Source organism: Rhinoraja longicauda, chromosome 41 (genome assembly GCF_053455715.1).
Source record: "Rhinoraja longicauda isolate Sanriku21f chromosome 41, sRhiLon1.1, whole genome shotgun sequence".
NCBI classification, from domain to species: Eukaryota; Metazoa; Chordata; class Chondrichthyes; order Rajiformes; family Arhynchobatidae; genus Rhinoraja; species Rhinoraja longicauda.
The window spans coordinates 239,433-253,430 of record NC_135993.1 but is presented as its reverse complement, the minus strand read 5'-3'; the positions used below and the strand labels follow the sequence as shown (position 1 = coordinate 253,430).

Here is a 13,998-nt window from a genome sequence, read left to right as displayed (position 1 = left end):
AGGCCAGGCCGGAGCAGACACCTCCCCCAGTTCATGATATGGAGTCACAGTGAAGGCAGCGGAGAGACGCACCCTACCTCAGGCACCACGGAGAATCTCCCTAACGTGGGCAGAAGCAGCCACAGGCCAGCATCTTATTGAAACCCTATAATCCTCTTCACATGCATGCTGGGTTCATGCTTAACATTTATCTCAGATCTTCCAATTTCAGCACAAACTCGAATTCAAACAGCACCCCATCACTGTTATGCCTTCAGTCTCCTTAACATCTTCCGTTTGCGGTTCGAAATTGATTCTTTAATCTAATGGTTCTATTGTGAACAACATGGGAAGAAAATCAACAAACTTAAGATTGTTTAGAAACTATCTATGTTCTCCACAGATGCTGCCTGACCCGCTGAGTTACTCCAGCATCTGTGAAACGTCACCTATCCATGTTCTCCACAGATGCTGCCTGACCCGCTGAGTTACTCCAGCACTCTTTTTGTGTTTAATACACAGTATTTTACCCAGATTTGGGGAATTAAGAACCAGAAGACATGTTTAAGGTGAGAGGGGAAAAGGTTTAATCAGAATCTTTGGATGGTGGGTGTAATGAACGAGCTGCCAGAGGAGGCGATTGAGGCAAGTACAATAACAACATTTAAAAGGCATTTGGACAGGTAAGTGTACATGAAAGGTTGAGAGGGATGTATGATCAATGTGGGCGGGTATAGATGAGGCATGTTGTCATGGACAAGTTGGGCCGAAGGGCCTGTTTCCACACTGTATGAGTGGAATATTCCATTCCAAATGTAGTGGCAATGGAACAATGGAACAATGGATTTCTTCATTGCTGCAGCTTAACAGGCCCAGAAATGCTATAATACACAAATATATGATAATCAATAAAACAATTAATAGTCAGTAACCATAATAGTGCAAAACTGAAGGCAATATTAAACTTCAATCCAAAGACCACGACCCATTGAAGATCACAGTCCTGAGGTTAGTAGAAACAACGAAACCGCAGATGCTGGTTTACAAAAGAATACACAAAGTGCTGGAGTAACTCAGCGGTTCAGGCAGTATCACTGGTAGTCAGTCAGGCTCCTGTACCTTCTTCTTGATGCAGGAGTGAGAGTGTGGCCAGGGAGGTGTGCACACACTGACCCACACACACACTGACACACACACACACTGACCCCCACACACTGACCCGCACACACACACACTGACCCCCACACACACTGAACCCCTCACACACACTGACCCCCACACACACACACACTGAACCCCACACTGACCCCCACACACACACTGACCCACACACACACACTGACCCACACACACACTGACCCGCACACACTGACCCACCCACACACTGACCCACACACACACTGACCCCCACACTCACTGACCCACACACACTGACCCCAGAGGGTCAGTGTGTGTGTGGGGGTCAGTGAGTGTGTGGGTCAGTGTGTGTGTGTGGGTCAGTGTGTGTGTGGGGGTCAGTGAGTGTGTGGGTCAGTGTGTGTGTGTGGGTCAGTGTGTGTGACCCCCACACACACACTGACCCCCACACACACACTGACCCACACACACACTGACCCCCACACACACACTGACCCACACACACACTGACCCCCACACACTGACCCACACACACACTGACCCCCACACACACTGACCCCCACACACACTGACCCCCACACACACTGACCCACACACACTGACCCACACACACACTGATCCACACTGACCCCCACACACTGACCCCCACACTCACTGACCCACACACACACTGACCCACACACACTGACCCACACACACACACTGACCCACACACACTGACCCCCACACACACTGACCCACACACACACACTGACCCACACACACACACACACACTGACCCACACACACACTGACCCACACACACAAACTGACCCCCACACACACACTGACCCCCCCACACACACTGACCCACACACACACACTGACCCACACACACTGACCCACACACATACTGACCCACACACACTGACCCACACACACACACACTGACCCACACACACACTGACCCCCACACACACCCACACTGACCCCCACACTGACCCCCACACACTGACCCCCACACACACACTGACCCACACCGACCCCCACTGACCCCCACACACACTGACCCCCACACACACACACTGACCCCCACACTGACCCACACACACACTGACCCACACACACACACTGACCCACACACACACTGACCCCCACACACACTGACCCCCACACACACTGACCCCCACACACTGACCCACACACACACTGACCCCCACACACACTGACCCACACACACACTGACCCCCACACACACTGACCCCCACACACACTGACCCACACACACTGACCCACACACACACTGACCCCCACACACACTGACCCCCACACACACACTGACCCACACACACTGACCCACACACACACTGACCCCCACACACACTGACCCCCACACACTGACCCACACACACACACTGACCCACACACACACTGACCCCCATACACACTGACCCCCACACACTGACCCACACACACACTGACCCACACACACTGACCCCCACACACACTGACCCCCACACACTGACCCACACACACACTGACCCACACACACTGACCCCCACACACACTGACCCACACACACTGACCCACACACACACTGACCCCCACACACACTGACCCCCACACACACTGACCCCCCCACACACTGACCCACACACACTGACCCACACACACACACTGACCCCCACACACTGACCCCCACACACACTGACCCCCACACACTGACCCCCACACACACTGACCCCCCCACACACACTGACCCCCACACACTGACAAACTTTGAGTTTTTTTCAACAAGGGGGAAACTTCCCGCCAATCACAGGCGTGGCGTGACGTCACCGCACTTCCGGGTGGAAGGTCGCGCCTCGCTACTTCCGGTCTCCATTGTCGCGGCTCCGACTCGGCGCCAACAACATGGTGGGTGGGGGAGTGGGGGGGGGGGCAACGTGGGGGGGGCAACGTGGGGGGCCACGCGGGGAGAGAGGGGGCAACAACATGGTGGGGGCACGGGGGGGCACGGGGGGGCAACGCGGGGTGTGGGAGAGTGTGGGGGCACGGGGGGGCACGGGGGGGCAACGTGGGATGAGGCGCCAACAACATGTGGGCAACGCGGGGAAAGTGGGGGAGAAGGCGGATGGTTTAGGGGGGGGGGACTCAGGGAGGGGGGGGACTCAGGGAGGGGGGGGACTCAGGGAGGGGGGGGGACTCAGGGAGGGGGGGGACTCAGGGAGGGGGGGGGACTCAGGGAGGGGGGGGACTCAGGGAGGGGGGGGACTCAGGGAGGGGGGGGACTCAGGGAGGGGGGGGACTCAGGGAGGGGGGGGACTCAGGGAGGGGGGGGGACTCAGGGAGGGGGGGGACTCAGGGAGGGGGGGACTCAGGGAGGGGGGGGACTCAGGGAGGGGGGGACTCAGGGAGGGGGTGGGGGACTCAGGGAGGGGGTGGGGGACTCAGGGAGGGGGGGGACTCAGGGAGGGGGTGGGGGACTCAGGGAGGGGGGGGACTCAGGGAGGGGGTGGGGGATTCAGGGAGGGGGGGGACTCAGGGAGGGGGGGACTCAGGGAGGGGGGGGATTCAGGGAGGGGGTGGGGGACTCAGGGAGGGGGGGGACTCAGGGAGGGGGGGACTCAGGGAGGGGGGGACTCAGGGAGGGGGGGGGACTCAGGGAGGGGGGGGACTCAGAGAGGGGGGTGGGGGACTCAGGGAGGGGGGGGACTCAGGGAGGGGGTGGGGGACTCAGAGAGGGGGGGACTCAGGGAGGGGGTGGGGGACTCAGGGAGGGGGGGACTCAGAGAGGGGGTGGGGGACTCAGGGAGGGGGGACTCAGGGAGGGGGGTGGGGGACTCAGGGAGGGGGGGGACTCAGAGAGGGGGTGGGGGACTCAGGGAGGGGGGGGGACTCAGGGAGGGGGTGGGGGACTCAGGGAGGGGGGGACTCAGGGAGGGGGGGACTCAGAGAGAGGGGTGGGGGACTGAGGGAGGGGGGGACTCAGGGAGGGGGGTGGGGAGTGGGGGACTCAGAGGGAGGGGGTGGGGTGTAGAGGGTTGGGGCGGTGGAGGGGATGAGAGGAGGGGCTTGGATGAGATGAGGGAGTTGGAGGAGGGGATAGAGGGAGGGGGTTTGGGGTGGCGGATGGTTGGGAGAGGAATGTGAGGGTGATTTTGAGGAGTGGGGTTTCGAGGTGGAGGTTGGGGGTGGTGCCGCTAATTGACTCTCCCTTTCCGGTTTCAGTCTCACACTATTCTCCTGGTGCAGCCGACCAAGCGGCCAGAGGGCCGGACCTACGCAGACTACGAGTCTGTTAACGAATGCATGGAAGGTACTACACCGCGTTTCTACACTGACCAGAAATGTGTGTTGTTCATCTGCTTTCTGCAGGAATAGTACCTGCGGCCTGGGGCATTCTGCTGGGTCCACCCTTCATGGGAGCCCGGCTGCTTTACACTTTCACCTCCCCAACTCCTAGTGTTCACCTCTGTTCTTGTCTAACAGTGAGTCCACAAAAGTCCCAGTCAGAGTCACAGAAATGTGTCTCCTCTCGTCAGTCTGCTAGTCTGCTAGTCAAGGCAAATGTGGGTCCCTTGAAGACAGAAGCAGGGGAATTTATTATGGGGAACAAAGAAATGGCAGACGAGTTAAACTGTTACTTTGGATCTGTCTTCACTGAGGAAGATACACACAATCTCCCAAATGTTCTAGGGGCCGGAGAACCTAGGGTGATGGAGGAACTGAAGGAAATCCACATTAGGCAAAAAATGGTTTTGGGTAGACTGATGGGACTGAAGGCTGATAAATCCCCAGGGCCTGATGGTCTGCATCCCAGGGTACTTAAGGAGGTGGCTCTAGAAATAGTGGAAGCATTGGAGATCATTTTTCAATGTTCTATAGATTCAGGATCAGTTCCTGTGGATTGGAGGATAGCAAATGTTATCCCACTTTTTAAGAAAGGAGGGAGAGAGAAAACGGGTAATTATAGACCAGTTAGTCTGACATCAGTGGTGGGGAAGAAGCTGGAGTCAATTATAAAAGACGAAATTGCTGAGCATTTGGATAGCAGTAACGGGATCATTCCAAGTCAGCGTAGATTTACGAAGGGGAAATCATGCTTGACAAATCTACTGGATTTTTTTGAGGATGTAACTAGGAAAATTGACAGGGGAGAGTCAGTGGATGTGGTGTACCTTGACTTTCAGAAAGCCTTCGACAAGGTCCCACATAGGAGATTAGTGGGCAAAATTAGAGCACATGGTATTGGGGGTAGGGTACTGACATGGATAGAAAATTGGTTGACAGACAGAAAGCAAAGAGTGGGGATAAATGGGTCCCTTTCGGAATGGCAGGCAGTGACCAGTGGGGTACCGCAACGTTCGGTGCTGGGACCCCAGCTATTTACGATATACATTAATGACTTAGATGAAGGGATTAAAAGTACCATTAGCAAATTTGCAGATGATACTAAGCTGGGGGGTAGTGTGAGGTTATTCACTTTGGAAGTAAGAATAGAAAGGCAGATTATTATCTGAATGGTGTCAAGTTAGGAAGAGGGGATGTTCAACGAGATCTGGGTGTCCTAGTGCATCAGTCACTGAAAGGAAGCATGCAGGTACAGCAGGCAGTGAAGAAAGCCAATGGAATGTTGGCCTTCATAACAAGAGGAGTTGAGTATAGGAGCAAAAAGGTCCTTCTACAGTTGTACCGGGCCCTGGTGAGACCGCACCTGGAGTACTGTGTGCAGTTTTGGTCTCCAAATTTGAGGAAGGATATTCTTGCTATTGAGGGCGTGCAGCGTAGGTTCACTAGGTTAATTCCCGGAATGGCGGGACTGTCGTATGTTGAAAGGCTGGAGCAATTAGGCTTGTATACACTGGAATTTAGAAGGATGAGGGGGGATCTTATTGAAACATATAAGATAATTAGGGGATTGGACACATTAGAGGCAGGAAACATGTTCCCAATGTTGGGGGAGTCCAGAACAAGGGGCCACAGTTTAAGAATAAGGGGTAGGCCATTTAGAACGGAGATGAGGAAGAACTTTTTCAGTCAGAGAGTGGTGAAGGTGTGGAATTCTCTGCCTCAGAAGGCAGTGGAGGCCAGGTCGTTGGATGCTTTCAAGAGAGAGCTGGATAGAGCTCTTAAGGATAACGGAGTGAGGGGGTATGGGGAGAAGGCAGGAACGGGGTACTGATTGAGAGTGATCAGCCATGATCGCATTGAATGGCGGTGCTGGCTCGAAGGGCTGAATGGCCTACTCCTGCACCTATTGTCTATTGTCTATTGTCTGTGGCCACGACCAGAAACATCACTGTTCATGCTCTTTTACCCAAGAGGAGGAATAGATCGGATAGATGAAGATTCTCTTGCCCAGAATAGGGAAATCGAGAACCAGAGGATGTAGGTTTATGGTGGGGGGGTGGTAAAGAAGATTTAATAGGAACCCAAAGGGTAACGTACACATGCATGGAATGAGCTGCAACAGAAGGTAGTTGAGGTGGGTACTATCGCAACTTTGAAGAAACATTTAGACAGGTACATAGGACAGGTTTGGAGGAATATGGGCCAAACACGGGCAGGTGAGACTAGTGTAGATGGGACATGGTTGGTTGGGCCGAAGGGCCTGTTTCTGCGCTGTATCACTGTATGACTTTATGAGGTAAGGGGAATCAAGAACCGGGGACCACAGGTTTAATTGGAATCTGAGGACAAAGTTTTCACACAGAGGGTGGTGGGTGTATGGAACGAGCTGCCAGAGGAGGTAGTTCAGGCAGGTACTACGACATTTAAAAGACATTTGTACAGGTACATGGATAGGATGGGTTTAGAGGGATATGGGCCAAACAGGCAGGTGGGACCAGTGTAGATGTGGCAACGTAGTCGGCATGGACAGGTTGGGCAGAACGGCCTGTTTCCATGCTGTGTGATTTTATGTTGGTCCTACCTGTGAACGAGTGTAATACTCCCTGCCCACTCGGTGTACAATTTAATGTAAAATTTGCAGATACAAAGAACTGCAAATACTGGAATCTTGAACAAAACACACAGTGCTAGAGGAACTCAACAGGTCAGGCAGCATCTGGACAGGGAATGGGCAGACAGTGTTTTGGGTTGGTGTCTTTACCATCATCTGTCCATTTCCTTCCACAGATGCTGCCTGACCCCCTGTGATCCTCCAGCACTTTGTCTTAACGTGTAATTTGTTTGATAATGCTGCTTGTTCCCCTTTGGAAAAAGTGGAATGGTCAGGTGTAGCTTTAGGGAGGGGGAGCAGCAGCGGCCCAGAGCTGTTGCATCACAGGCTCCATGCAATGTGTAAACTACAAAGTACCTTTAGAATGCCAGGAAACACAGTGCTGGAGTAACTCAGCAGGTCTGGCACCATCCGTGGAGAACATGGAGAGGTGATGTTTCGGGTCGGTACCCTTGTTCTCCAGATGCTGCCTGACCTGATGAGTTTACTCCAGCACTTTGTGTCTATGTTTGGTATTTGAACCAGCATCTGCAGTTGTTTGTTACATTTAAAACATTTGAATCTGCTCCTCCCCAGGTGTCTGTAAAATGTTTGAGGAGCATTTGAAGAGGATGAACCCGAACAGTCCGTCCATCACGTATGACATCAGCCAACTCTTTGACTTCATCGATGACCTTGCAGATCTGAGCTGCCTTGTGTAAGTGTTGCCTTCAGTTCCCATACAGAGCAACAGGGGAAATCTACCCAGCCTTTCCAGCCTGTTCCACCTTGCTTAGATGTTGGAAGATCTGCACCTCAACTCCATCACGCTACCTTGTTAACCCTCAGCTTCCTCATCCAAGGGAAGTTTAGTTTAGCGATACAGCGTGGAAACAGGTTCTTCAGCCCACTGAGTCCATGACGACCAGCGATCGATCACCTGTACACTAATTCTATTCTACACAAATGGTGCTCCATGAATAACCAGGGTGGTGTATGGGGTCAGGAGCAGGTCACCACTGCTCCCGACTTGCTCTTGTCTGATTGTACCCAGCTCTTATAAATCCACAAGTCTGGAGCATCAGAACTGCAGAATGCCTCGACTCAGAGACCCGGGTTTAATCCTGACCGTGGGTGCTGTCTGTGTGAAGTCATAGTCATAGAGTAATACAGTGTGGAAACAGGCCCTTCGGCCCAACTTGCCCACACCGGCCAACAATGTCCCAGCTACACTAGTCCCACTTCACTGCGCTTGGTTCCTTATCCCTCCAAACTTTTCCTATCCTGTCTGTTTCTTAAACGATGGGATAGTCCCAGCCTCAACTATCTCCTCTGGAGTTTGCACCTTCTACCTGTATGGGTTCCGTGCTCCTGTTTCCCCCCACATCCCAAAGACGTGCAGGTTTGTAGGTTAATTGGTCCTCTGTAAATTGCCCTGACTGTGTAGGGAGTGGATGGGAAAGAGGGATAACATAGAACTAGTGTGATCTGGTGATCGACGTGGACTTGGCTCATCAAGTATACCCCGCTATTCAATCATGGCTGATCTATCTTTCCCTGTGTTTGTGCTCCATCATATCCGGACATTGCATGGAGTGAATGTAGTTGGCTCGAGTGTTGCCTATGGTTGTGGGGAAGCTGAGTCTGGCTGCCGAGGATTCCCAGTGAGGGCTGTGGTGGACACAAGAGACCGCAGATGCTGGAATCTTGAACTCAGTGAGTCTGGGCCGAGGGGGTCCCAACCTGAAAGGTGAGTTGTGGCAGTGGGTCATTGAAGGTACTTGACACTGACGGCACTGTGTTTGTTCTCCAGTTACCGAGCAGACACGCAGACGTACCAGCCGTACAACAAGGACTGGCTAAAGGAGAAGATCTACATCCTGCTGCGTAGACAAGCCCAGCAGGCAGGGAAGTAGCCGGGTCCTGGCCTTGCCGCCTGCACAGCACGCCTGCGCCAACCTTTGTGTTTTGTAGTTCACAGATGTTCCTCTTCAGGTCTTGGGTGCACCTGAGTGTACCGTTTCTAGATCTGCAGTATTTTTGTAGAAATAATATTGGATTTGTTTTTCCCTCTTCCCCCCCCCCCCCACCATCCATTAGAAGCATTTTCTTACAGAAAATCATGCATTGGTGTTTTAAAAAGAACTGTATTAAATGCAGTGAAGGCCCTGTTTTGTTCAGGCCATCCTACATACAGGTAATGACATCCAAAGCCTTTGTTGCTAGTGTCTTTCATGGAAGGACCAACACTATCTTCTTGCTAGTTGTCTGCTCAGACCTGCAGGAGAATGAGTTGTTGGTGGTTTTGCAAACACTTTTCTGTAATGTCCTGTTCACACAGTGGCAAGAGTCTAAATGTGACTGTTTTGAAAGAAATGCTCTTTGGATTAAATGCGCTTCCTAGAACACTGAAACCTAGCGAGGGGCTGTTTCTGCTGGACTGACGTCTGGTTATCTGGTAGTTTTTGTTTTTGCTTTCTCTGGTTGCATTTATGATTTTTTTTGCAGATTAAAGATGTTTTAATATTGAAACTTTTCATTGAATTGCTGTGAGAAAGTGGAGAGGTTGAGTTTGGGGCTGGGCAGACACCTGTGACATATTGTTCCTCTCTGGAGACAGAATGTTGACCAGTAGTTCAGAATCCGTCAGCATTTCTGGAGGATTGTTCATGTTTCCTCTGCACACTTACTGGTCAGTTGAGTACATGTGTCTCCTTGAGAAAAGAGGCTCGAGTTTAGTTTATGGGTGAAAGCTCCATTGGGCCTTGCCAAGATGGCAACGTGAGGAGATACTGACTGATCGTTTAGTATTTCTCCAGAATGAAAAGTGATTTAAACATGACACTGAAATAATCTTCCCAACAGTTAACATAATGTTTATTCAAACAATCCTGCATATTCTCTAAGAAAACTAACTACAGGCTTTGTGCTTAGAGCATCAATGGGTTTTCACCTAATGATTGTTTAAAAGATATTTTACCCACAAACAAAACCATAACTCCATAAAATTGTAACATATCAGTGCTTATAACTTGTATGCTGCTCAGAGGCAGAAATGAGGTAAAGAATCAGATGAGAGAGGGATCTCCACTCCTCACATCACAATTCTCTAACATAAATGTAAAAAAACATTGTGCGTGCAGTATTTCTACAAATACTTATATACAAATGAAAACTAAACACTGGCAAAAAAGGTTAAAAATACATCCATTCTTGTTGCAATCTTCTGGTAACCGATCAACTACCTATTGGATTTGGATCTTAAACTAAATATACAACAATGTACAAATACAAAATGAAGAGATTACTGACGCTTCCATTCTTCGATCTAAGTTTGGAAATGCAGAAATTTATTAGCTCAATAGATGTACTGACGTTGTTCTGCTTGATCATGCTGTTTCACGGACATTCGTATTTTACCATGAACCCTGACTAAATCAACGTGCCTGAGACAGCAAACAGCTGCTCTGGTTGAAATGTATTTCCAGTCTCGTTTGGATCAAATGCTCCCTTAATGTGGCCTGCCTTTTTAGCCAGTATGAATTGTTAACAGCTGGCATTATTTAAATTTTTCATTTCTTTCAAAGAGTTCTAATTTAACATGTCCAAGGCATCTTGGGAGTAGTTCCTCTGGGTGGCAGCTTAATAGCATAAAATATTCTGTAAATCTCATGAATTCTCTAGTCGTATATAAGAACGGAATAGAAGGGATGAAGGGACCATCAGACGTGATGCACAGTTGGACTTTTGTAAGGTAAACCAGGTCATATTTAACACATTTCTCCAGCTCCCTATAAAAATGTTTTAAATTTTGCCTTGCATTCACTTGGCTTCCTGTTATATACCACACAGCTGGGCTGCTTTTTCAAACAAAAGGTCAGTTTCAGCTGCTTGTCCCACTCCTAGATACGTGGGCACCAAGTTTAATGTTTTTTAGGACAGCCAACTTTAACGCTTTAACATAGTCTGTCAACCCAAGATAGGGTTGGCCAAGGATCTCAGTGATTGTCGCTGGTTAAAAAGCATCTGCTGTCTGTAATTCCAGATGACTTGATGCTGAGGGGCAACAGGTAACGTGCACCCTCACCCACAGAATGTTTAAAACTATTCAAATTTCCTTCAAGTATATCAATCTGAAAACACTATAAAATAGTTTGCATGAACAACTCCAGCAATTATTATTAACCACTGGTAAAATAATGAAAATATCACCTTTCTTTCAAAAATACCCTTAAAAAATGCAAAAAGTGAATAAAGACAGGAATTTTCTGGGCAGGTTAAAACGGGAATGCTATGGTTCTGCTCAGGACCTCTGACTAAAAGAGGTATTAGCTTTAATTCCTGGTGGGTCAACTCTTGTTGGAATGTATGGGGGGGTTGGACATTAGTGGAACCGTGCATCTTGCAGGGACTGGGCTCTACATATCAACACAGCATCAATGGGCAACATCCTTAACCTGGATCAGGTATTTCTATCCCAGAGGAGTGTCTTCAGCCCACAGTGTCCATCGGTACCAACCAAGACAGACACTGCTTCTCACCCCTCCACAGCCTTGTGTATCTGCCAGGTGCTGATAAGCTACGGTGTGGTGATGTTCTGTAGATTGTTTGGATTGAAGACCATAATCTCCACTGGCTCCTCCTCTATCTCAACCTTCAAACGTATTCTCGATCGTTTCATCTCCGCCTGCCGTTCTTGCTCTTCCTGTTGCCTGTGGCATTTCATGTGAGCATTCCGACTTTTCACTTTATCGAATACTCTGAAATAAATGTGTGTACACCCAGGGTAAATATCTACGTTCTTGGTTTACAGCCGATTATTGTCTCAACTCAACATCAAAATAACCAGAGTACAACTGCAGATAAGGCCACCGTCAGAATAACCAGTACAACTGCAGATAAGGTCACCATCAGAATAACCAGTGTACCAATGCAGATAAGGTCACCATCAGAATAACCAGTACAACTGCAGATAAGGTCACCATCAGAATAACCAGTGTACCAATGCAGATAAGGCCACCGTCAGAATAACCTGTGTACCATTGCAGATCAAGCCAACGTTAAATAACCAGATTACCAGCCGACGTTAAATAACCAGAGTACCACTCTACGGATCAGGCCATCAGCCAGTCTTAGTTTCCTGTCATCATGGTGCAGTCCACTGTCATCGCAAGTCTCTGCTAATTCAATACCCCTGGTGTCCCTTCAATAAGACCAAATCCTCTAAACCTACTTTACTTTATGAAACCTTCCTTTCCCACTCCTATCTCCTTTTATCTCCTCTCTTTCCCCTTCCACCCATCTCCCTCCCTCCAGCTTTACATTTCACCTCCGTATCTGAACCCCTTTTGTCTCCTTTCCACCTCCAGCCTTTGTCACTTATTCCACCCATCGGCAATCGCCCCCCCTCACCTGTATCCACCCATCACAGGCCAGGCTTTGTCCCACCCCCAACTCTTCGAGCTTTATTCCCCCCCCCCACCAGCCATCAGTCTGAAGAATGATCCCAACCCGTAACGTCCTCTGTCCATCTTCCTCCGCAGATACTGCCTGACTCGCCTGTCAATGATTCAGTTTATTTTTTAGACACAGTGTGGAAACAGGGATTGTTCACTTTCTACGTCACAAGGTTGTTGGTTCAAATCCCAGGTTGAAAGTATCAGCACAAAAGAAGAGGCTGATCTTCAGCCAAAAGCTGCAGACGCAGGCCAATTGCTGGCCTCTAAACACAACCAGGCCTGTGCCGTCCACTGATTAGAGTGCAAACTCCGTTATTGCTCGGACACGCAGTGGTATCGTGTAGAAGCAGACCCTTTAGCCCACTGCGTGTGCCGATCATTGTGTCTGTCAACACTAATCCCACTTGCCTGCAAAATTTCCAGGTCCCTCTGCCCTGCTCAGTCAAGTTGCTGTCCAGATGCCTCTTATATGTCATTACTGTTCCTGCCTCCTCTGGTGGGTTCCAGATACTGTGTGTTAAACATATTGATCCCCTCGAAACCTCCCTCCCACCTTAACCCTGTGAGGGAATGCCAGGAGTGTGCAAGAGGTTATCGGTGTGTTTCTATGAATAACTTGGGAAGTTTTACTAAGTTAGAGCACCATACAGGGTATTGTGGGTTCTCTTGGACCAGAGCTGCAGCAGGTGGAGGTTTTGGGAGATGCCACCAGTTGGGAACAAAAGTGGAGAAGTGGGTGAGAACATTCCAGGAATTTTGAGCGGAGACTAAACAGAATGCTGCCTGCATCTTAGAATCACAGTGAAGCCTGAAACTAAGGGCCGTTCATTGAAGAGAAAGGTATTTGAGGAGTGCTGCTGTGCACAAACTGGCTGCTTTCCTACACTTTAACAGTGAATACTTTTCAAAAATACTCTGAGATGTCCTGAGACTGTGAAAGGCACTTAATAAATGAGTTATTTCTTTCACAATGATTAGTCACAAAATCACAGCTGTTGACTAAAACCGTCTACTGCCTTTCCATTCAGACTCTGCCACTCACACGTGTACCTACTTGCTGCATTCTTTACACGGGAAATTGCCGGTGGTGGGTTTTTTCTCGCTCTTGTCCTGGACCGGACACTGAACAGATCGGGACGAACTGGACTTAGCACGAACCACCTTCTTCCTTGTGTTCTCCCGGTTCGCACTGCTCTGGTAAGGAGCGCCCGGATTCTGTGAAGCTAAGCATGACTGAGGGTGGAAATAACAGATGAGAATATCTGACCACAACTTGCTCTGATAAAATGTTACCACTAATCATCAATGTTACTCCAGCTACTTTATAGGAAAAGTACAGATCCTTGAAGGCTTTAGGTCATAAAGAATAGGAGTAGAATTAGGCCATTCGGCCCATCGAGTCTACACCGCCATTCAATCATGGCTGATCTATCTCTCCCCCCCAACCCCATTCTCCTGCCTTCTCCCCATAACCTCTGACACCCGTACTAATCAAGAATC

The 13,998-nt window shown here is 49.7% G+C and overlaps 1 protein-coding gene across 2 annotated transcripts in view; it reads left to right on the top strand.

The window, feature by feature from the left end:
- Window positions 1-9,571, top strand: part of erh (ERH mRNA splicing and mitosis factor) — a 116,375-nt gene extending 106,804 nt beyond the window's left edge. Inside the window, exons 1-4 of one of the 2 annotated variants that reach the window (XM_078431208.1) lie at window positions 2,931-3,012; window positions 4,327-4,414; window positions 7,637-7,757; window positions 8,853-9,571. In XM_078431208.1, the coding sequence (XP_078287334.1) occupies window positions 3,010-3,012; window positions 4,327-4,414; window positions 7,637-7,757; window positions 8,853-8,955 (315 nt within the window). In that variant the 5' untranslated portion in view covers window positions 2,931-3,009 and the 3' untranslated portion in view covers window positions 8,956-9,571. Of the gene's footprint in view, window positions 1-2,930; window positions 3,013-4,326; window positions 4,415-7,636; window positions 7,758-8,852 lie in introns of those variants that run through there. The other variant, XM_078431209.1, reaches the window with a different exon arrangement.
- The last annotated feature ends 4,427 nt before the right edge of the window (window positions 9,572-13,998 follow it).